Here is a 20,955-nt window from a genome sequence, read left to right as displayed (position 1 = left end):
GGCCCCCTGCCCATCTGCTTATGGGCTGCACCTGAGTCATTTCTCCTTCCATTCCTTTTGGCAGTTGGCCGAGACTTCCTCTGTATGCGATGGGGCCAGTGACAAGGACACGCAGCCCGGCCCTGCTACTGACTAGTGTTCGACCTTGACAGGTAACCTCTAGGTCTGGCTTCCCAGGAGAGGGATGGACCAGCCCTTAACTGAAGTTCCTGTGGCCCCGAAATTGCTGCCCGATGGAGGGGGGCATTTTAGAGCTCCGCTTGGGGACACCAGGGGCTGGCATGTGAGGCAGAGCTCCAGGCAGTGATCTCGCCAGCGTGGAGGGTCACACTGAGTTGTTCTGCTGTCTTCTCTTTTATGGTTTGGTCCAAACAAGCCCCTAGACGGGCTGGGGATGCCTCACGAGACCAGTGGGAGAGGAGGTGAAAATTTCTCCTTTGTCTATGTTGCCTTCACCTTCGTAGGCTACAGAATTGTTTAATTATTCCATCTTAAAGGTGGGATGGAGCTGGGAGGAGTGGTCCTGAGGCCTGTGTAAGGGGACCCAGAGGAGCAGATCTGCCTCCATTCAGAACTGTTCGCAGTGGCTTCCTGCCTCTCGGCTGGCTTATCACAAACCCCGGGTGGGGGGGGGTGGGGACGGACTGGTGACCTTTGACCTTCCATAACACCCTTGTTATTTTTGAGTAGGTTAAAAAAAAATGAAAACCACCATTCTTCTATGTAAGATCAGAAAAGACTTCAAATTGGCTGAGCAGTGGCCAAACCTGTGAAACACAGCTACCATCCAGAAGGATGAGTAACAGATAACTCTAGCAACTAAGACTAACAAAGAGATTCAGAAACAGAAATAAAACCTCCCAGGATTTGTGCTGGGCTTGGGGAATACATGTTTTCTGAGGGTGAAGTCTGCTGAAAACATTTTTGCCTCTTCCCTTTAGGAATGGCTTTCAGATGGAGATAGATAGATATATATATATACACACATACATACACACAATTCCAGAAGCTTGGCCTCATTCCTTATATGGTCATAACTTACGCTTCACCCCAGATGCTAAAACCCAGCTTGATTCAGCCTCCCTGCTCACCAGACTTGGTTGTTTTCCCAAATCAAATGTATCCTCGGAGGAGGTCAAGTTGCTCCCAATCAAGATCCTCAAAAGCACGCAGTTCCCAGATGGTGGGGCAGTGGCTGGAGGAAGGATGGGGAGGTGGGCTAGCAGGGATGGTCTCATTAGAGCAAATGTCTGGCCGAAGAGGGTGACTGCAGCGGCCAGTGTGCGTGTGTCCAGGCTCAGAAATCCCTCACGTCCACTTTGAGGCTCACCTCTTGCTATGACGAAAGTTTTGAAGCACAAGTCAAACCATTTTAAGTCGGAGAGCATTAATCCTTAATATTTGACTTTTGGAGAGTATCTTTAAACCTAGGTTTTGTTTTAATCATCGTTTACATTGCTTCCTTCCAAGAAAGCCCCCCTCATGCACCTACGGGGGTCCGTAGTGGCAGACGTAGCTGTGAAAATAAGTTGGTAGTCACTGAACGCTCACCAAATGGAGCTGGGCTGGGGGTTCTTTGATGCCACCCCACTCAGAGCCCCCAGAACTTGACATACTGACCTGGTTCCTGCTGCATGAAAAACAGCCATTTGGAAAGTGGCTTTTGGAGTGGAGATGGTTAGTTTTCTTTCAGCTTTTTAAATCATTTTCTGACATTGGAAATTACTCTTCAAACTGCATCCTTGCCTTGCTTGAAGCTAGAACACAAACTGCCTTCATCCCTTAAGAACACAAATAACGTGCCTTCCCGTTACCAAGGACCAGCCTCAAAGCCTCCAGGCTTAGCTGGGCAGGGGAGTCCATCCTCCCGAGGGCTCCCTGTCCCGGACCTGTGTTTTCCCACAGCCTCCCGGGGGAGCACTGCTGCTCTCTGCCACCCTGACTCCCGTGTGACTTTTTATGTCCCCTCCGGGAGCTGTGGCAGGGACATTGGCAAAAAGATTTCAGTAACAAGAACTAAATAATCCAAGCAAAGATGACATTAAAAAGCACCTAGTTCCCCAAAGTCCAGTTTTCTTTTGGTCAGGGCGTGGCTAGCTCATTCTTCCGGCTGACGCCTGGAAGATTATGGGTTTGGTTTTACAGAGAGAGGCGACCCCACAGCTGTGCTCTGAGTTGACAGGAAGAGCTGGATTAGAAAAAACCTGTGAGGCAGCCAGTGGTGGCAGTTCCTACCGGGGGAGATCTTCAGCCTGACCCAGTGAGGGGCTTCTCCTCTTGAGCAAAGGGTGATGTGTGAGACCCCTGCCCCCACCAACCCCCCCACATTCCATTCCCTCCCGGCTCTGCAGTGATGTCTTCTGTCCCCCAGCTGTGGTGGCCCTGCTTCACCTGAGAAACTAACATGTGAGCCCCGCCCGCGGGACCCCCCCCCCCCGGTTTATCAGGTTTTTAATCAGATGCACTTAAGAGTTCAAATCACTGGGCAGTTGCAGGTTCCCAATCAGTGGCTCTCTGATTGCAAGGAGTTAATTCAGATGAAGCGCAGTACTAGGAAGGGATACCGCCGACCCCTCTTACAACGAAGACAGTGTGCTCTCTCGAGCTGCCTCTTCTTGAAGACGGAGTTACTCAGATGAAATGGGTTGTAATTAGAGATGTAAAACATTTAGATTTATCACTCCTCCTCTGTCCTTCTCCTTTAGAACTTATGAAAATAAAAAACTGAAAATATCCATTATTTCTAGGGTTCTTGATTATTTGAGACTTTTGGGCTGGGCTGGGGACAAATGTGGTTAAGACTGAAATAACAGAATCCTAAATAGCTACCCCCGCAACCAGGACTCTATTAAACAAAGTAATGAGTGATGCCATCTAATGTGCTTTTTGATGTAAAGTCATTGCAGTGTTATTCAAAGACTCCCCCAGGCTTTGCTGTAGGGGTGGGCGTTGGAAACACTTTCAGGAAGGCATCCTGTCCCCTTGCCCCTACCACATCCTTGCAGATTTCCTTAATGTGGCTTCCAGCCTTATCACAGCCAAAGTTCTCCTTTATACCACCCCACCCCTGCCATAGTGCTCATGTTTTAAAATTGTCATGTTTACGTAATGATTTGGGCTTTTCTTCATTATCTATAGATTGAAAACATAACCACATATACATTGCACTTAAATTTTAAAGAGAACAAAAAGCATAACTGCTAATCCTCTGCTAACAAGTACCACCAGATAGTTGATAACACTAAGCCAACTGAATTCCTGTCAAATGCCAAGACACTCGGTTTTGGTTGTTCTGCAATCTTGGTGCGGCTACTAGACAGTTACCTTGGGGCTTTTTGACTATTTAAGAGTCTCTTGCTCTACCAACTGAGCTAGCTGGGCAATCCTTTCTGACTATTTAAAAATGGCCCACGGGGTGCTATTGGCTGCATCTCTGGGTTCCAGGGGCTCTAGGAGGGGACACTGTCACACACCCACATCTACCTGAGCTTCTGCTTCCTTGAAAAGTGAGGTAGGAGCCCCAAAACAGGATTCTGAGGTCTCAGAATTCTACTCCAGGCTTGGCCACAGCAAACCTTGCCGTTTGGCTGTAAAGTCAAGCAGTCAAAGGGTCCCAGGGCAATTGTCAAGACCCCTGGAGCTGTTCTGGGTCCCCCAGGAGGTTCTGGATCCCCCAGGAGGTCCTGTGCCTAGAATCTAGCTGTTTGCACAAGGACAGGGCTGAAGAATTCCTGGTAGCCCCTTCCTTAGAGAAGGGTATGAGTCTGGGGTCTGTGGGACACAAGCTGCTAAGGACTGAGGGTGGCATCGGTGAGCTTTCTTCCCAGTAGCTGGCTGGAGCCAATGGAATGGGAAGAACCCCGCTATGGAAAAGGATGCCTGGATTGGGAGATCATGCCTGACTCACTCACAGATCATGAGGGGCCTCGGAGATCATCTGGTCCAAACCCTCTTGTCCTACCATCGTTGAGGGTACTTGCCCAAGATCACAGAGCTGGAGAGAGGAAGAGGGGCACCTACTGAGCACCTACCCTCACTGGGGCGCGGAGGTCGGCAAAAATGTCCGGTCCCTGCAGTGAACGCGCTCACCATGTGGGGGCGCCGGTGTTCTCCCTTGTGGCCTCCAGAATGGAACCGCCCGATTGTCAAGCATTTAATCTGAAATCAGCCCAGAAATTCTGCTTTAAAAAAGTATCTACCATGTCCTGAGCACTCCTGCACGTCAGACGCGCGCTTTAGATACTCACTTAAAACATTCCTATATCCTCATTATGCACATCAAGAAGATACAGCCCATGGGTTTTAAATAACTCGCTGAAGACTGCAGAAACCAGTACAGGCAGAACCAGGATTTAACCATGTCTATTTGACTCCAGAATCTGGGCTTTTACCCTCCATCCCTGCCTCTCCTAAAGCGTGGAAACCTAAAAGCTGGAAACCCTACCCAGCCTGGGTCTAGATCCCACTCCAAGATGAAGACTTTAAACGTCTTTCTAGAAGTTGGGGGAGAATCCTTGGTTCCAAATTCTCCAATTTAGACATGATTGAAAGACGGGCCTAGAACCACTGCAGAATAGGGCTTACTGTCCACAGTCACAGGTCCAAAACGGGGCACCTGGAATAGACCCAGGAGCCTCCCTCTCAGCCCTCCACGCTCCCCTGGTGCCCCAGGGACACATGAAACCCCCCCCACCCCCAGTGTGGTCCAGGACCCCGAGCTCTTTCACTGGCAATTTGATTCCTCACCCGACCTCACTGCTTTTCTCCTTCACTCCCTTTCTTGCTGTCCTTGAGGCAGCTGCATTTTAATCGATGTTCACGTGCATTATAACTTTAACCCTGTTGGAGAAGTCAAAGGGCACAAAGGTAGAAGGAGGAATTGGCTCCATGGCCCTTAGAAAACTGGGCGCTGACCCCCGTCATGCTGAGGCCAGGCTCCTGTGGGCTCTGGGGCCGCCCCCAGTCCAGGGGGCAGCTGAAAATAACTAAAATGTATAACGTATGGAGATACTGCTACAGGCCAGTCCCAGCGCTAAATGAGTTATATGAATCATCTCAGTAAACCCCACCATGGCGCTGTGAGGTACACATTTTCCAGACGAGGAAACTGAGGTCCAGAAAGGTTAAATTACTTGCTCAGGCTCTGCCCGTGGAGGGATGGGATTTGGACCGAGGCGGTCTGACACAGGAATAGTGTTCTTCTCTGCTGTTCTGTAGAGCTGCTCTTCCGGGAGTCTGCCCTTTTGCAGGCAGACTCCCCAGCTTTATGGCCTTAGAATGGTGACAGCATACATCTGCACCACACTTTACAGTTGATGAGTTTCGTATTTAATATCCAGGTTAATCATTCATTCAGTGAATATTTATTAAGTGCCCACCAACTGCTAAGCTCTATGCGCCAAGTCCTTGCTGCTCCACCTGTGTCCCTGGACCAGCAGCAGCATCACTTGGGAGCTTGTTGGAAAGGCAAAATCTTTGGCCCTGCTACACATCTGAGTCAGAATCTGCATTTAAACAAGATTCCCAGGTGACTCGTATGCACATGAGGGTTGGAGAATTCTTGCTTAATACTATTTCCATAATACCACCAGGAAATGGATATCCCACTTCATACCTGAACAGATTCAGAGATATTGTGACTTGCTTGCTTTGCCACAGCTAATAATGAGGCAGTATATGTAAAAAGCTGGGAACAGTGCGTGTGCTCAACGAACCATAGCTATTACTGTAAATGACAGAAGTAAGCTTGTGAACCATGTGGTTTCTCAATAAACCTTTGGCCTCAGGAGAGCTTCTTAGGCACCAGGCACTCATTCCAAGAGGTGAGGCAAAGGCTGTGGCTCTGGCTTCCTTCCCAGCTCAGCCAGAGTCTATAGAATGGGGAGTTAAGGGCTCCAGAGGCTACTGTTGGGTTGTGGCTGGTCCTACAGCAGGAGGAGTCCTGTGGTGGGGATGTTCTCCAGAAGAGGCCAGATTTAGAAAGAGGGAGAACAGAAGGCTCTCCGGGGATCCCTCCTGGAAACTCCACGTTCTCAAAGCTCAACCCCTCTGTCTGCAGGGTTCCCCTGTGCTGAGGACCCTCAGTACTGCAGGCCTTCCTCTCCTCTCTCCTGCCCAAGCCCCTCTGTACAGGGCCACCCAGAGTGCTCCCTGTGGGACAGCAGGACACAATCCGGGGAGGGACTGGGCCTATCTCCCTGTGCTGGCCAAGTCCTCCCCAGGGCCCTCTCAGCCAAGGACCATGGTGCCTGCCACCTGGGACAGTTTCTCTAATACCTGCTCCCGCACTCCCCAAAGTTCCCTGCTGACTTCTTGGAAAGTGCTGGCTCTCCCATCCTTTCTGGACAATTAACAACAATGGAACCATACTTATTTTAAGATTCTACTATTTTTTTTAATTCTTTGAAATAAAACTTTAATATACAAATATTACTTTGAAAGCGAAATTTGCTTATGATAAAAATTCAAATAATATTTAAATAATGTAAAGTAAAAAAAAAAATCCCACCTTATGAAAACTTCATGAAATTTCTTGAGAATGTTTCCTTTTCACAATTAACCTCCCCAGGATCGGAAGCTCAGCAAAACCAACCAAAAGGCCTGCCTTTGCCTGAACCACCCCAAATTCTCCTATTTTGCAACTTAATTTTCTGTCTTCCTAAGACAATAAACGCTTCCGGGGCGGTCGGCTCCACCCCCCACCTCGCCCCCGCGCCATCTGCTCACTTTCAGGAACCAGCCCAGCCTCCAGCGACCTCCTTTCGGGAGGAGCCCCCTGTCCTCACCCGCCAAGGGCCAAATCCCTCTCCCCGCTCCCTGCGCAAAGCCTCCCGCGTATTTAAGGACCCCGGAGCCCCGCACCTGCCTGCAGAGGGCGAGCCCCGCCTCCTACGCTCACCGCGGGGGCGGAGCCTCGAGATGCCCCACCCCCGAAGGAGGAGCCTCGCGTCACGCACCCTCGGCCTCCGGGCAGATCCCCGCTCCCCTCGCTCCCGCCGGAGACGCACGTTCCGCGCCCACCCCCGGGGGCGGAGCCCGCGCGGACGCCTGGCGCCGGGTCCCCCACGCCCCGAGCGGAGGCCGCTTGCAGGCCCCCGGGGCCCTGCGGCCGGAGGGTCGGCGGGCCTGGAGCCGGTGAGTCCAGCCACGAGCCACTCCCGCGGGTCGCGCGACCTGCGCAGGTGGGGAGGGCGTCCTCGGCGGTGGCGGGCCCCGCCCCCCCGTCGGAAATGCAGGGCTTTCCCAGGCTGTTCCCTCATCACTTTGTTATCGGCCTGAAAACTCAGTTACCGAGCATTTTAGAAGCGTCCCTTACGGAAGCCCGCACCCTGGGTCGAATTTTTCTTTTTGGCTGTTTACCACTTTCTGGCATTTCCCCCCGGGAGGCTCCTCCCGTGACCGTCAGTCACACCTGTTCCCCCTACACCCCTCTCTTCCCTACACCCCTCTCCCCCCCAAACCCCACCCCGAGGGGGCTTTGGGAAAAACAGCAATCTTAAGAGTCTCTCCAGGGAATGAATGAGTGATCTGCCGAGAAAAGAGGGCACCGGCGACGCCCCCTCCTCCTGCTTTCACTGTGGTACGCTAGGCAGCCCCCCCATCCCCCGCCGGCCTCGCGCAGTTAACCGCTGGAGGGAGGGTTCAAGGGCAAGTCCCCATCGAACCTGTGTCCCTTCTGGTTCTGATCTTTTAAGGCCGTGGAGAGGGAGCTCACTGCCCAGTTCTCCATCTCCATAAAAAAATACTAAAAGAAACATACTTAAGTATCGAAAGATTTTTAAGGATCAGGTGCATTTCAGAGGGGAACTTTGACAGAAACTTCCTCCGTTGGAGAGGACGAGGATGCAGAGCTGGCTGAGGTTCAGCTCGGCTGCGGGGTGGCTAGCACCCGCAGTTTTATCAGGATAGCCCCTCGAGGAAAAGGTCTGATTAGGGGAAATGGTACACATTTTAGTGAGTCTAAAGCACTGTCAAATTAAAAATACGTATTCTGGAATGTGCTGCTTAATTAAACGATGAGAAAGCATGGATTGTAAGACTCACCCCCATTTCAGAGATTTTTTAAATGTTTTTTAGAATTGCTGAAATGCAGTAGCAACCACTATGGCAGGACTGCTTAGTTCTTTGGGTTTTTATGATAACTTGCAGTCTTGTGCAGGTGAGGAGACAGGTGGATAATGTGCCCTGGATAAGGATGAGGGGGCTGCCTTCTGTGTCGGAGAAGCTGGGGTGCAGACCACTCAGACTCAACATGTGAATGTCTCACACACAAGCTCCCAGTGAACTTGGGTGATCTGGGGCAGGGAGAGGTAGGGGTCATAGAGAGCCTTCCATCAGGGTTCAAATGCAAGCCCAGCTGCTTCTCAGTTACCAGGGATAGCTGTCTGTAGTTAAGCTGGATGTGGCCTCTCCCTGCTCTGACCTCACATGACCGTGTGTCTGCACTCATCATGGTTCTGAGTTCTGATTGTTATCACACACACAGCGCTCCTACTAGTGGGGTGGCCTTGGGGGGAGGGGGCTGGATCCGTATCTGTGTCTGTGTCCTTACAGCCTTCTCCCCTGAGACCATCTCTGTGCTGTAAAGGGGGAGATAAAGCAGCAGCAGTGGGCTGGAATAATTGGTCTTGGGGGACAGAGGGAGAAGACAGAGAAACCTGGCAATGAGTTAGGGCCACAGTCCAGGCAAAAGGTGACCAGGGCCAGCTCCTGTTCAAGTGCCACAGGGTGGAAGGGGAGGGCACCCATGGTAGGACGTGAGGCGCACTGTTGGTATCTGATAAGCATGCGCAGCAGGAAGAAAGGTGAGGCGGGCTGGGAGGGGAACCAGCCCTGGGAAGCTAGCCCACACTCGGCCGCCGCTGGGCCTTCTCTTTGATCCGACCCCCTCCCCAGCCACGTTCCCTTTTTGTCCATATATTCTCTCTCTTTTTTTTTAATTTTTAATTTGAAGTATAGTTGATTTACAATGCCATGTTAGTTTCTCGTGTACAGCATAGTGACTCAGTTATGCATATGTATATTCTTTTCAGATTCTTTTCCATTATAAGTTATTACAAGAAATTGAATATAGTTCCCTGTGCTCTACAGTAGAAGTTTATCTATTTTATATATAGTAGTTTGTATCTGTTAATCCCAAAGCTCCTAATTTATCCCTCCCTCACCTTCCTCTTTGGTAACCGTAAGTTTCTTTTCTATGTCTTTGAGTCTATTTCTAGTTTGTAAATACGTTATTTGTATCTTATTTTTTAGATTCCACATATAAATGATATTATATGATATTTGTTTTTCTCTGTCTGACTTACTTCACTTAATATGATCATTTCTAGGTTCATCCATGTTACTGCAAATGGCACTATTTCATTCTTTTTATGGCTTAGTAATATTCCATCATGTAGCTATACCACATCTTCTTTATCCAGTCATCTGTTGATGGACATTTAGGTTACTTCCATGTCTTGACTACTGTAAATAGTGCTGCTGTGAACATTGAGGTGCATGTATCTTTTTTAATTAGCGTTTCCTCCAGATATATGCCCAGGAATGGGATTGTTGGATCATATGGTAAGTCTATGTTTAGTTTTTTAAGGAACCTCCATACTGTTTTCCATAGTGTCTGTTTTCCATAGTGGCTGTACCAGTTTACATTCCCATCAACAGTGTAGGAGGGTTCCCTTTTCTCCGCACCCTCTTGGCCATATATTCTCTTAAAGTTGGTGGCAAAAAATGGCTGCTTGAAAGCTTGGAGCTTGACAGCCATCAGAAATACTAGAGAGAAACCAGTTAAGTCAGGGGCCTCTTTTCCCCCTTTCTGCCTGCAGAGATGCCGGAGGGGCCATCAGTGAGGAAGTTTCACCATCTGGTCTCCCCCTTTGTGGGGCAGCAAGTGGTCAGGACAGGGGGCAGCAGTCAGAAGCTAAATCCTGCCAGCTTTGAGTCCCTGTGGCTCCAGGACACCCAGGTGAGTTCCTCGTTCTCTTCTGGGGGAGGCTCGTTCTGTACCTCAGCCACCCCCAGCCCTAAACAACCTCTAATCTGTTTTCTGTCTTACCGATTTGCCTTTTGAGGGCATGTCACATACATGGAATCATGCAGGCTGTGTCTTTTTGTGACTGGCTGCTTTCACTGATGTTTTCAGAGTCCATTCATGTCGCAGCATGTGTCAGAACTTCATTCCTTGTGAATTCTGAATTCCTTGAGGGCAGGGGTGGAGATTCACTCCTCTGTGTGCCCCTCTGTGCCTAGCAGACGGCCTGGCACATTGGATAAGCCTAGTTGACAGTTAGACTCAAATACCCACAGTGTCACAGGAATTGAAAACAGACGGTAGAAATTGCCGCTGTTGGAGAGGGTGCAGGGGTCTCCCGACCTAGGCTTTTTGACCTGGTAAATGTTTTGACCCTGAGGGACACTTGACAAATATTTCATCACTGTTACAGCAACATTGGTGAATTTGCATCAAGAAAATGTTTTCTGTGAGCAAATTCTTATTATGCCCACTTAATTCCTTGCTCTGATTTTTATGTCAGCTCAATTAAACCTTTTCTGAGGTATGGCAGCAAACAGCTGTGCTCAGATTTGCAGATAAGTTATTCTGGAATTATTTAGAAAGATAATGCCTTCTTTTGGGGAGAGGATTTCAAAAGACTGCTACGGTTGGTAATTTTCATACTAATTGACAAATGGGAGATCTTGTCAGAACTGTGATCTTTATGCATGTACCTTTGGTCAAAAAATAGCACAGGCATTTCTATTATTAATGCCAGATGTTTGGGTTGTGACTCTGAAAGACTGCCTGAGTTTGGGGTCATGCAGAACAGGCTTATCCTGGAATCTGGCCATATGCACATTACAGAACGGGGCTGGCAACGTGGAAATAGAATGCACAGAGGTTGGAACGTTCATTTCATACATTGTCTGTTTTCATTTTCTTCTGCTGAAATCATTTTCATCGGGATGGGGTGAAGTATTTTCATCTTTTGGTCACAGTTGCTTTGTTGTATACTTTGGAATCAGGAAACATGAGGCTCCCAACCTGGTTGGAAGATTGTTTTAGCTGTTTGGATTCCCCGACGTTTCATAGGAATTTTAGGATGGATTTTTCCATTTCTGCAAAAAGTGTTATAGAGGAATGCATCTTAGAGTGATGGTTTGATTCATCAATCAGTTGTTATATCAGTATTCAATTTTATTGATTATAGTTTTTTATTGTGAGGTCTCTTGTGGCTGTTCCTTCTACCAAACCCAATTTCGGGGGTGGTGGAAGGTACCGAATTTTACAGTGTGTTGTCTTTGGCTGCTGTCAGTTTGTGTGTGGCATGCATGTGTGTGTGCCGAATATTTTTAACAAAGGAAAAGTATCATGCATTGAATACAAGAATGATAATTGGTATTTACTTCTTAGCTAATTCATGAAAAAATTGGGAGCATTTCCCCCTAGGTATTCTCGGGTCGCCCCGTATCGAGCATGGATCTATTTCATCTGCTGATCTAATTCTTCTTCTTGCTTCTAATCCTTTTGAAAACCATGTGCTCAGTGCCCCGCCACTGGAGCAAAAAGCAAAAGCCAAGTTGCAAATATACAACTTGGAAAAGCTTCGTGCAGGAGTCAAGAGGGGAGACATTTGCACAAGGATAAAGGTCTGCGTACACCTGTCCAGTCTTCCCCTCTCTGAGTCTACAAGACTCTCCTAGTCCGTTTGGGCTGCTTTAACAGAACACCACAGACCAGGTGCTTATAGACAACAGACATTTGTTTCTCACAGTCTGGAGGCAGGGAGTCCAGGGTCAGGGTACTGGCAGATTCGGTGTCTGGCAAGGGCCCGCTTCCTGGTTCATAGACAGCTGTCTTCCTGCTGTGTCTTCACATGGAGGGAGGGTGAGGGGGCCCTCCGGCGTCTCTTTTATAAGGGCACTAATCCCATTCAAGAGGACTGCACCCTCCTGACCTGATCAACTCCCAGAGGCCGCACCTCCAGATACCATCACTTTGCAGGTAGATTTCAACGTATGAATTTTGGGAGAACACAAGTAAGTCTGTAGCAAAGGCTTAGATCATGTTCGTTTTTTTCTAGGTCCATGGAAAGAAATTATTCCTTAGATTTGATCCAGATGAACAAATTGTGTCCCCTGGCAACAACCCGCTGCCAGAGCCTCTACAAAAATCAGAGCAGAAGGAAGAGGCCGGGCACCAGCAGAAAGTCTCTGAGCAGTCCTCCCTGTCCCCAGGCGGAGCCGATGCGCTCCCCAGCAGAGACGATGGTCCGCAGCATTTGGGGGAAGACACCCCTGCAGGAGGTGCTGAGAGGTGGCTGCAGGTCAGGTTTGGTTTGTTTGGCAGCGTTTGGGTGAACGAGTTCTCCAGAGCGAAGAAGGCAAACAAGAGGGGCGACTGGAGGGACCCCATTCCGAGGTAAGGCGTGGTTGCACCGGCCATGGGCTGTGCTTGTCTGTGTCCGTGCAGGGTCTGCAGGGTTCACCACGACCCCACGGCGTGGGCATGCTCAGGGGGCACCCAGCCCGCCCTCCCACAGCCACTGCTGGGGAGAGACAAGACGCCTCTCTGTCCACTGTGACAGCGAGTAGACTGTGGTCTGCAGCCATAGGGGTGGAGACCATCCTGGCAGCTTAGACAGCTGGGGGAACTTTCCCAACAAGCATGGCCCTTGAGGGTGGGAGGCCCCTGAACAGTGTTTTATGGCTTGACCAGTGCTCTCTGAATTTAGGGACAGAATCACCCCCGTTTTTAATCTGTTAATGTTGAGGATATCAGTGCATAAAACTCCATCCATGTTCAGGGTTATTTCCTTGGTGTAGATTCCCAGAGTGGTCAGAGAATGAAGGTTCTCATGGTGGCAGTGGGTTGTCTGTGTACTTTCGATCAGTTTGTAGGGGCTGTTGGATATGGTGTGTTAACCTCTGTGCAAATGATATACCAATGCCTTGTTGTCTGAAGCCTGTCTGTGCCCTTCGATGGTGTTTGCACCTTTTGGCATTCAGGATGTTTCATTTTTATGTAGTCAGTGGTCAGTATTTCTCTTGATAGCTCTTAAGTTTTCTCTTCCTGCTGAAAGATCCCCCTTCTCTTCAAAAGTCAGATCACTTTTCTGTTTTCTAAAGTTTCACAATCATATTTTTTATGGTCAGGGTGATGGTCTTTGTTTATGGTGTGATTCCGGGCCGGCAGGATGCTGTGCACTGTGAAGTAGCTCAGCCTGGCTTCGATGCTGAGATGTTTTGGCTCACATACAGTTGACCCTTGAACAACACAGGTGTGCACTGCTCGGGGCCGCTTATTCAGGGTTGTTTTTTTTTTAGTAGTGATATTACAGTGCTACACGATCTGCTTCAAGGTTGGTTGAGTCCGTGGACGCGGAACCGTGGTTGCGGAGGGCCGACTGTGAGTTGTGTGCGCAGATGTTCAGCTCTGCGGAGGTCGGCGCCCCCGCCCCCCGAGTGATGAGACGTTCAGAGAGGGAGCGGGCCCCAGCGTTGGTGCACTTCCAGGCCTTCGGCTCCCGGTCCTGGGATCCTCCTGTCTTTGAACTTTCCTGCATGTTGGTTTTGTCCACAAGGGACTGCTGCCACCCCGGGCCTTCCAACCACGCAAGAAAAGAGGGAGAGAGAAGGTTGTTTCTGGAAGTTCAGATGAGCAAGGAGAGCTTTCTCCGAAACCCGCAGCAAACCTCTCGTGGCCTGAGCCTGGGCTCCAGCTGATCGCTGACTCGGTCACCAGCCAGAGGGTTTGAAATGCTATTCCGCCAACAAGGCTGTTCTCCCGGGGTTTCAGATTTATTGTCACAGAGCGAACACGTGTCATTCATTTATTTTTTGAATCTCTCAGGTTACGTCTCCTTTCATGTTGTGTATTTTGCTTTGGTCCCACCTCCACCCCTTTCTTTTCTTTATTAGGCTTGCCTCGGTTTCATCTACTTTGTTGGTCTTTCAAATAAATAACAGTTTCATGCACTCCATATGAAAGAGTATTTCCTAATGTTTCAGATCTTTGAGTGTTTGGGGGTCATCTTTTTTGTTTTGTTTTGTTTGTTTTTTTATTGGATTATGATCAGGGCGGCAGCCTGTAAATTTTCTACTTTTGGCACCAAGATTTGGAGCCACACACGTAGTTGATCTTTGCTTACATTTTGTGGTCGAAAATGAAGATAGAATGTTCGTTAAAAGTAAAACATTCTGAGCAAGAATAAACAAATGGGACCTAATGAAACTTATAAGCTTCTGCACAGCAAAGGAAACCAGAAGTAAAACAAGAAGAAAACCTACGAAATGGGAGAAAATTTTTGCAAGTGAAACCGACAAAGGCTTGATCTCCAGAATATATAAGCAGCTCATACGACTCAATAAGAAAAAAATAAACAACCCAATCCAAAAATGGGCAGAAGACCTAAACAAGCAATTCTCCAAGGAAGACATACAAATGATCAAAAAGCACATGAAAAAATGCTCAATATCACTAATTATCAGAGAAATGCAAATCAAAACTACAATGAGGTATCACCTCACACCAGTCAGAATGGCCGTCATTCAAAAATCCACAAATGACAAATGCTGGAGAGGCTGTGGAGAAAGGGGAACCCTCCTACACTGCTGGTGGGAATGCAGTTTGGTGCAGCCACTATGGAAAACAGTGTGGAGATTCCTCAAAAGACTAGGAATAGACTTACCATATGACCCAGGAATCCCACTCCTGGGCTTGTATCCAGAAGGAAATCTACTTCAGGATGACACCTGCACCCCAATGTTCATAGCAGCACTATTTACAATAGTCAAAACATGGAAACAGCCTAAATGTCCATCAACAGGTGACTGGATAAAGAAGAGGTGGTATATTTATACAGTGGAATACTACTCAGCCATAAAAACCGACAACATAATGCCATTTGCAGCAACATGGATGCTCCTGGAGAATGTCATTCTAAGTGAAGTAAGCCAGAAAGAGAAAGAAAAATACCATATGAGATCACTCATATGTGGAATCTAAAAAACAAAAACAAAAACAAACAAACAAAAACAAAGCATAAATAAAGGACAGAAATAGACTCACAGACAGAGAATACAGACTTGTGGTTACCAGGGGGGTGGAGGGTGGGAAGGGATAGACTGGGATTTCAAAATTGTAGAATAGACTACACTGTATAGCACAGGGAAATATACACAAAATGTTATGATAACTCACAGAGAAAAAAATGTGACAATGAGTGTATATATGTCCATGAATAACTGAAAAATTGTGCTGAACACTGGAATTTGACACAACATTGTAAAATGATTATAAATCAATAAAAAATGTTAAAAGAAAAAAAAACATTCTGAGGAGAAAGGGTAAATTAGGAGTTTAGGATTAACATATACACTCTACTGTATATAAAATAGATAAACAGCAAGGGCCTACTGTACAGCACAGAGAACTGTATTCAAAATCTTGTAGTCACCTATCATGGAAGAAAATGTGAAAATATATATATAAGCTTATACCTGAATCACTTTGCTGTACACCTTAAACTAACACAACTTTGCAAATTAACTGTACTTCGATTTAAAAAATGGTTTAAAAAGGTAAAACATTCTCTAAGTGTTAAGAACAAGTTATTGCTTTGATAACGTGAGTTTTCTCCATACTTGCTTGTTTTTGTTTACTTAATATGCCAAACTCGGGAGAAGGAGCATTGACGTCCCCCAGGGTAGTTGTGGTTTTGTCGTTTCTCCTTGTCTGTCTTTGTTTTTGTTTTGTTTTGGTGAGGGGAGGTAATTAGGTTTATTTATTTACTCTTAGAGGAGGTATAGGGGACCGAACCCGGGGCCTCATGCGTGGTAAACATGCGCTCTGCCACTTGAGCTGTACCCTCCCCTTCTCCTTGTCTTTCTAAGCATTTTTGTCTCTGTGTTTTGCTGCCCTGAGTCCCAGGTGTCAGGGCCTGAGTTTCCTAGGTTCTTTGCAGCTTCACCATAATAAACAACCCCGTGCCTTCTCTTTGCCTTTGGTCTTGAATTCTGCGCACCTGGATGCTAACAGTGCTGCTTTGTGTTTGGCGAGTCCACTCCCTGGTCTTTTTTTCCACTTAGTTGTAGGTACGTTTTTCATTTATTTTAGGTATGTTTTTTATAAACAGCGAATAGCAGGCTTTTGTATCTCTGTATATTCAAGCTGAAACTCCCTGTTTTGAAATGGGGTAGCTGTGCTATGTGGATTTTCTGTCATTTGCCATTATCCCTTGTTGCCTTTTCTTCTGTTGGATTTGTCATGTTTCTTTTCTTCTTTTATTTTGTAACCCCTGTTAGTTTGGAAGTACTGCTGTTCATCCCCATTCTGTTGGCAATAACCTTATCTGTAAGTGATACCTGTTTTTTCCCCCTCAGTTAATAGGTATCCATTTTTTAATAACATTAGATTAATAATCATCTCCCTTATTAACACCAGTGTTTTGCGCACTCTCCTTCCCCCTCCCTCCGAGATGAGACCTTTAAAATACGTCTCTGCTTTTCTGTGCTATCCACCCCATCTCCTGCGTTTGCTGAGATAGTTTAGAATTTCAGTTCCAGATCGTGAATTAACTATGTTGTTAATTGTGTATGATTAAATTAATTAATATTAAAAACACACTAAAATGGATGTCTTTTGTTTGGAGAATTCTTTCCTCATACTTGGATTGCAGCTCTCAGGCCACTTGGGTCTCACAATAGGTATCGCGGAGCCTGGTGCTAATCTTTATGTCTGCTTTCCACCTCCTGCATCCTGAGACCCTTGCCGATTTAATTTCCATCGGGAGGCAGTCTTCCTTGAGTAATTACCTCAGATGCCACACATAGGTGTTCTTCTGAGTCTCCGTTGCTCTGAAGTTGTCCCTTTCCTTTCACATAAGCTACCACCCAGGTCAGATACATGAGTCTCGGAGTCCAGCGATAGTCTGTCTTCCCTCCCAGAGTAACCCTTTATTGCTTATCAGGGTTCATAAGGTTTCTCCTCTGTCCCTGGAGTTTGGGAAGCCTGCAGGAGGGTGTGGGGGTGTCTTTCTGGGTAAATCTGGCCTGGGACTGGGAGAGGTGTCTCTTTAGCATCCGTCTCTCTGTCCTCCTTCCTAACAAGCCCTGCTTTTGAGCAGGTAGCCCCACCTCCTGGACCTGAGACTTTCCTGCATGTCCCAGGTTGTCTTCCACGAGCACATCGTGCAATGATCAGGAAGAAGGAGAGATATATAAGTTGTATTTGAATTACTCCATTTAGCCCTGAGATTTTTACGATCCTAGCAGAGCCATCCCTTTTCCTTCCTGGGACCTTAGCTTCCCCAGGTTTGTCCTGACCGTGGAGTGGGCGCTCTGCACACTGGGGACCTGACGATGCTGTCATAACCGTGTGTGGCTGACGGCGCCGCCGTAACTGTGCTCACGCGTGTCCTCTCCTCTCTCTCCTCCCAGGCTGGTCCTGCACTTCGGCGGTGGCGGCTTCCTGGCCTTCTATAACTGCCAGATGTCTTGGAGCTCTTCCCCGGTGGTCAGTCCCACCTCTGACATCTTGTCGGAAGAGTTCCATCGGGGACAAGCACTGGAGGCTCTGGGCCGGGATCAGCCTGTCTGCTATACGCTGTTGGACCAGAGATACTTCTCAGGCTTAGGTAGGACTGAGGGCTGGGGGAGCCCCGCCCACTGGCTTAGTGGACAAGTCACTGGTCCAGGAGGCACAGAACTGACCCAGCGTGGTGTCTGCACTGCTGGGCGATCACCTGATCTCTTCGCCTTCACTTCCCTCGTTTTTAACCAAGGGAGTTAGATGAGGCAGTTTCTGACTTCTCTCCTACCCTAGGTGTATTATAGGTTGTAGTCGGCCTGCGGTCACACCGCAGCGTGACCTCCTAAAGGGCTGGGGTCACATCCCCTCCATCCTCCAAGCCTCCCCTGCCTGGCACGATGCCGGCCCCCGGAGGTGCTTGATGAGCATCTGCTCAGAGCCGAAAGTGCGCGGTTTGCGAGGAGAGCCATGCCTTGCTCCCGGGCCGGCCGGGCGGACGCTGCTGCCTGCGGGTCAGAGCCCGGCCCCCGGGTCCGCGCCGGCTCTCACCGGGCACGGGCTCAGCGGCCCGGCGTCCTCTGTGCAAGTGTCCCGAGCGGTGGGCCTTGCAGTGGTCCGAGGTGGGGACAAGAGCCGAGTGCTCCGCGCACCGGGGCAGCTCGTTAGCGGGACTCCGAGAGGGTGACGTTCCTGACGCCCAGGGCGGGGGCGCGGGCGGCCGGGGGAGCGGTGACGACCGCGTCGCCCCCATGTCCAGGGGGCGCATTGGCTTCACAGCTCAGCTCACTGGCGCTCAGCAGACGGCGGCCTTGCACGTGGTGGGACCATCCAGTCCCTGCACCCAGGGGGCAGAGGCTCCCAGAAGCAGTCTTTGGGGTCTGTAAGCTAACGCTCTGCTAACCCGCTCTTCTTACAAACGATAATCGTAACAGCCACCGTTTTTCAAGTGGCCCCGACGTGCCAGGCCTGTGGTTTCATCCTTAGTGCTGTTCCATGGGATGGTTACTTGCTCGTTTTCCCTTCATTCAGAAGAAGAAAGGAGAGCCAAGGACATGTTAAGAGTACAGCTGAGCATAATAAGTGACATTCAGGTAGTCGCCAGTGAACTTTGGAGAGAAATTTTGTGTGATCATGAAGTCTTGGAACCAGCAGTCTTTTTACCCAGCCCTCCGCCCCTGGCGTGCTGAGTGCCTGCCCTCCACCAAGCCCACTTCTCTCCTTGAGGACATTATTAACCACCCAGCACGCACGGACTCCGGTCGCTGTGACCTGGAGAGGCTGTGATAAACGCCTGGCAGAGGTTAGAGAAAGTACACGGTGGGAACATTTGGAAGAGACGTGCTGAATCTGGAAGGAGGGGTCAAGTTTGGCTTCACAGCGAATAAGGGAGGAATAGAAAAATAACACAGCAGTACTTCCAGAACGCCTGCTGCGTGTGAAGCGTTCTGCTTGACATTTTATAATAATAATAACATCAGTTGGTGTTTATTGAGTACTCTCTCTACACCAGCACCGTGCTCAGCATGTGTGTGTGTGTGTGTGTGTGAGAGAGAGAGAGAGAGAGAGGAGAGAGAATTCTCATGTACTGCCCACGAGACCCAGGTACGTCACCCCCCATCTTACAGGCCAGGGCACAGAAGCCTAAAGAAGGCAAGGACTCACCGGTCAGGTAGCTGGGGTCTGGTTGGGCTGGGGTCCAGTTGGGCCGGGGTCCAGGCAGTCAGGTCTGGGCCACATGTGAGTTTTGTCTAATTTCATCTTCGCAACAACCCCAGAGGTAAGTGTGAGCACACGTGCTTTGCGGACAGGAAGGCAGACTCAGGGAGCCCCGGGGACACGCTGGGTCCTCCTGCGATGCTTCCTGCTGCCACCCGACGCCTTCAGTCTGTTCTGTCACCTTGGGGACCAGGTCTCCTGATGGACGTGTCCCTTGCCCCTTCCCTGCTGTCTTCCAGGGAACATCATTAAGAACGAGGTCCTGTACAGAGCTGGGATCCACCCTCTCTCTCCTGGTTCCCGCCTGGATCCTCCGCGCCTCGAGGCCCTCGTGGATCATGTGTTGGCCTTCAGTGCAGCCTGGCTTCAGGGCAAATTCCAGGGCACACAGCAGCACACGCAGGTCTACCAGAAGCAGCAGTGCCCCGCCGGGCACCAGGTCGTGAAGGAGGCGCTGGGGCCCCCTGGGGGCCTCCAGAGGCTCACCTGGTGGTGCCCCCAGTGCCAGCCCAGGTTGTCCCCGGACGAGCCAGGCGCTCAGGCCCCTTCTTCACAGGGCCTTGCCCTCAAGGGACCGTGATGCCGGAGTGCCGAGAAAGGGGACGTAGATGTTGGGGCTGCGTGCCGGAGTTGGAGGGGGTGGCTCAGGGACGCTGTACTGTTGATGTTCATCTCACAGGAGTTAAATCTGAGGCAGCTGCCATAGTTTGATTTTGTTCTAGTTCTGGTTAATTATTCCTAGCTAATTCTACCATTGTGGAAGGTGAGACAGATCACAGTGGCAGTTAAGGGAAAGACCGCTCGGAACGACAGTGGGGCCACAAAAATGTGGGCCTGTGGAAGGTAGCTGTGCCCAGCTTGGAAACGTCGGCTGGTGTTAAGGCCCTCCCCATGAGGACCGGGAAGAGGGCGTTGTCCTTCTGTTCCCCAAGGGGGCTCCAGGGGTGAGGAGGGGGTGACATGAGAGGAGGTCCTCCTGCCTGGACCCTTCCCCGTGGGATGGAGACACCAGGAGAAGGAGGCGGGAGGTGGGGGGACCAGGGACCTGGCCCCCTGCCTGGTGTTCCCAGTGCGCTTTGGGAAAAAGCTGCCTGTTTTCCTGTCACGGTGATGTATCTGTGACTTTGATGTGCAGGAATCAAGGGCTGTAGAGATGCCCCCTCAGGTTAACTAAACGTAGAAGAAACCGGGACACGAAATAAAGCTCTTTGTTACTTTGTGTTGTCGTCTTTATTTGGCAGTCAAGGTTCTTACACTACAAGTCACTCTTTGCGACGGTGCCATGGGGACTCGTTGGGTTGGCCTGACGGATCCACGTAAAAGGTGCGGGGCAGGGACAAGGGTGAACACGCACCTGCTCTCCTGCCCCAGGTGCGGGCACAGGCGGGAAGGCTGCTGAAGCAGGGGAGGGTTTCACTTCCGTTGCCCCAGCCTCTGGCATGTGGAAGGTAGCGAGTTGTGTGAGTGAAGTTGAGGACAGTGGCTTTCCTGTGCCCTTGTCTGTCATCAGTCACTGAGAGTTATCAACAGTGGGGAAAGCCACCTATGCCAGGCATTAGCTGGGGGCAAAGGTAGTACCCAGACGGACCGTTTAATTCAGCGTTGTCAGGGACAGGAGGGGTGGGCTGGGCAGGGCATCACAGCCTGCGTGTAGGTGGGCACCCATTTCAACAGGTAGAAAAGAAAACGGAAAATGGTGTTGCAGTTGCTGAGAAAAG

General features: G+C 49.4%; 1 protein-coding gene across 3 annotated transcripts; it reads left to right on the top strand.

The window, feature by feature from the left end:
* On the top strand, positions 1-20,456 carry NEIL2 (nei like DNA glycosylase 2). Of its 3 annotated transcripts, none has more exons than XM_014563353.2 (5): positions 1-152; positions 9,822-9,961; positions 12,075-12,412; positions 17,431-17,627; positions 19,477-20,456. In XM_014563353.2, the coding sequence occupies exons 2-5, from the start codon at positions 9,824-9,826 to the stop codon at positions 19,815-19,817; spliced, it is 1,014 nt and encodes a 337-aa protein (XP_014418839.2). In that variant the 5' UTR covers positions 1-152; positions 9,822-9,823; the 3' UTR covers positions 19,818-20,456. The 3 variants fall into 3 exon arrangements, with proteins under 3 accessions (XP_014418839.2, XP_032326661.1, XP_006189622.2); XM_032470770.1 differs by lacking the exon at positions 1-152 and adding an exon at positions 7,002-7,134; XM_006189560.3 differs by lacking the exon at positions 1-152 and adding an exon at positions 7,396-7,579.
* The last annotated feature ends 499 nt before the right edge of the window (positions 20,457-20,955 follow it).

Source organism: Camelus ferus, chromosome 31, assembly GCF_009834535.1.
Source record: "Camelus ferus isolate YT-003-E chromosome 31, BCGSAC_Cfer_1.0, whole genome shotgun sequence".
Taxonomy (NCBI): Eukaryota; Metazoa; Chordata; class Mammalia; order Artiodactyla; family Camelidae; genus Camelus; species Camelus ferus.
The sequence above is the reverse complement of the archived record's forward strand: the minus strand, read 5'-3'. Positions and strand labels throughout refer to the sequence as shown.

What these genes read in the sequence shown, in the direction of transcription:
- NEIL2 (XM_006189560.3), top strand. Translation starts at nt 7,519, where the DNA reads ATGAGTGATCTGCCGAGAAAAGAGGGCACCGGCGACGCCCCCTCCTCC. An exon ending in TGGAGGGACCCCATTCCGAG is followed by an intron (nt 12,413 to 17,430) that starts GTAAGGCGTGGT and finishes CTCTCCTCCCAG; the next exon opens with GCTGGTCCTGCACTTCGGCG. An exon ending in GAGATACTTCTCAGGCTTAG is followed by an intron (nt 17,628 to 19,476) that starts GTAGGACTGAGG and finishes GCTGTCTTCCAG; the next exon opens with GGAACATCATTAAGAACGAG.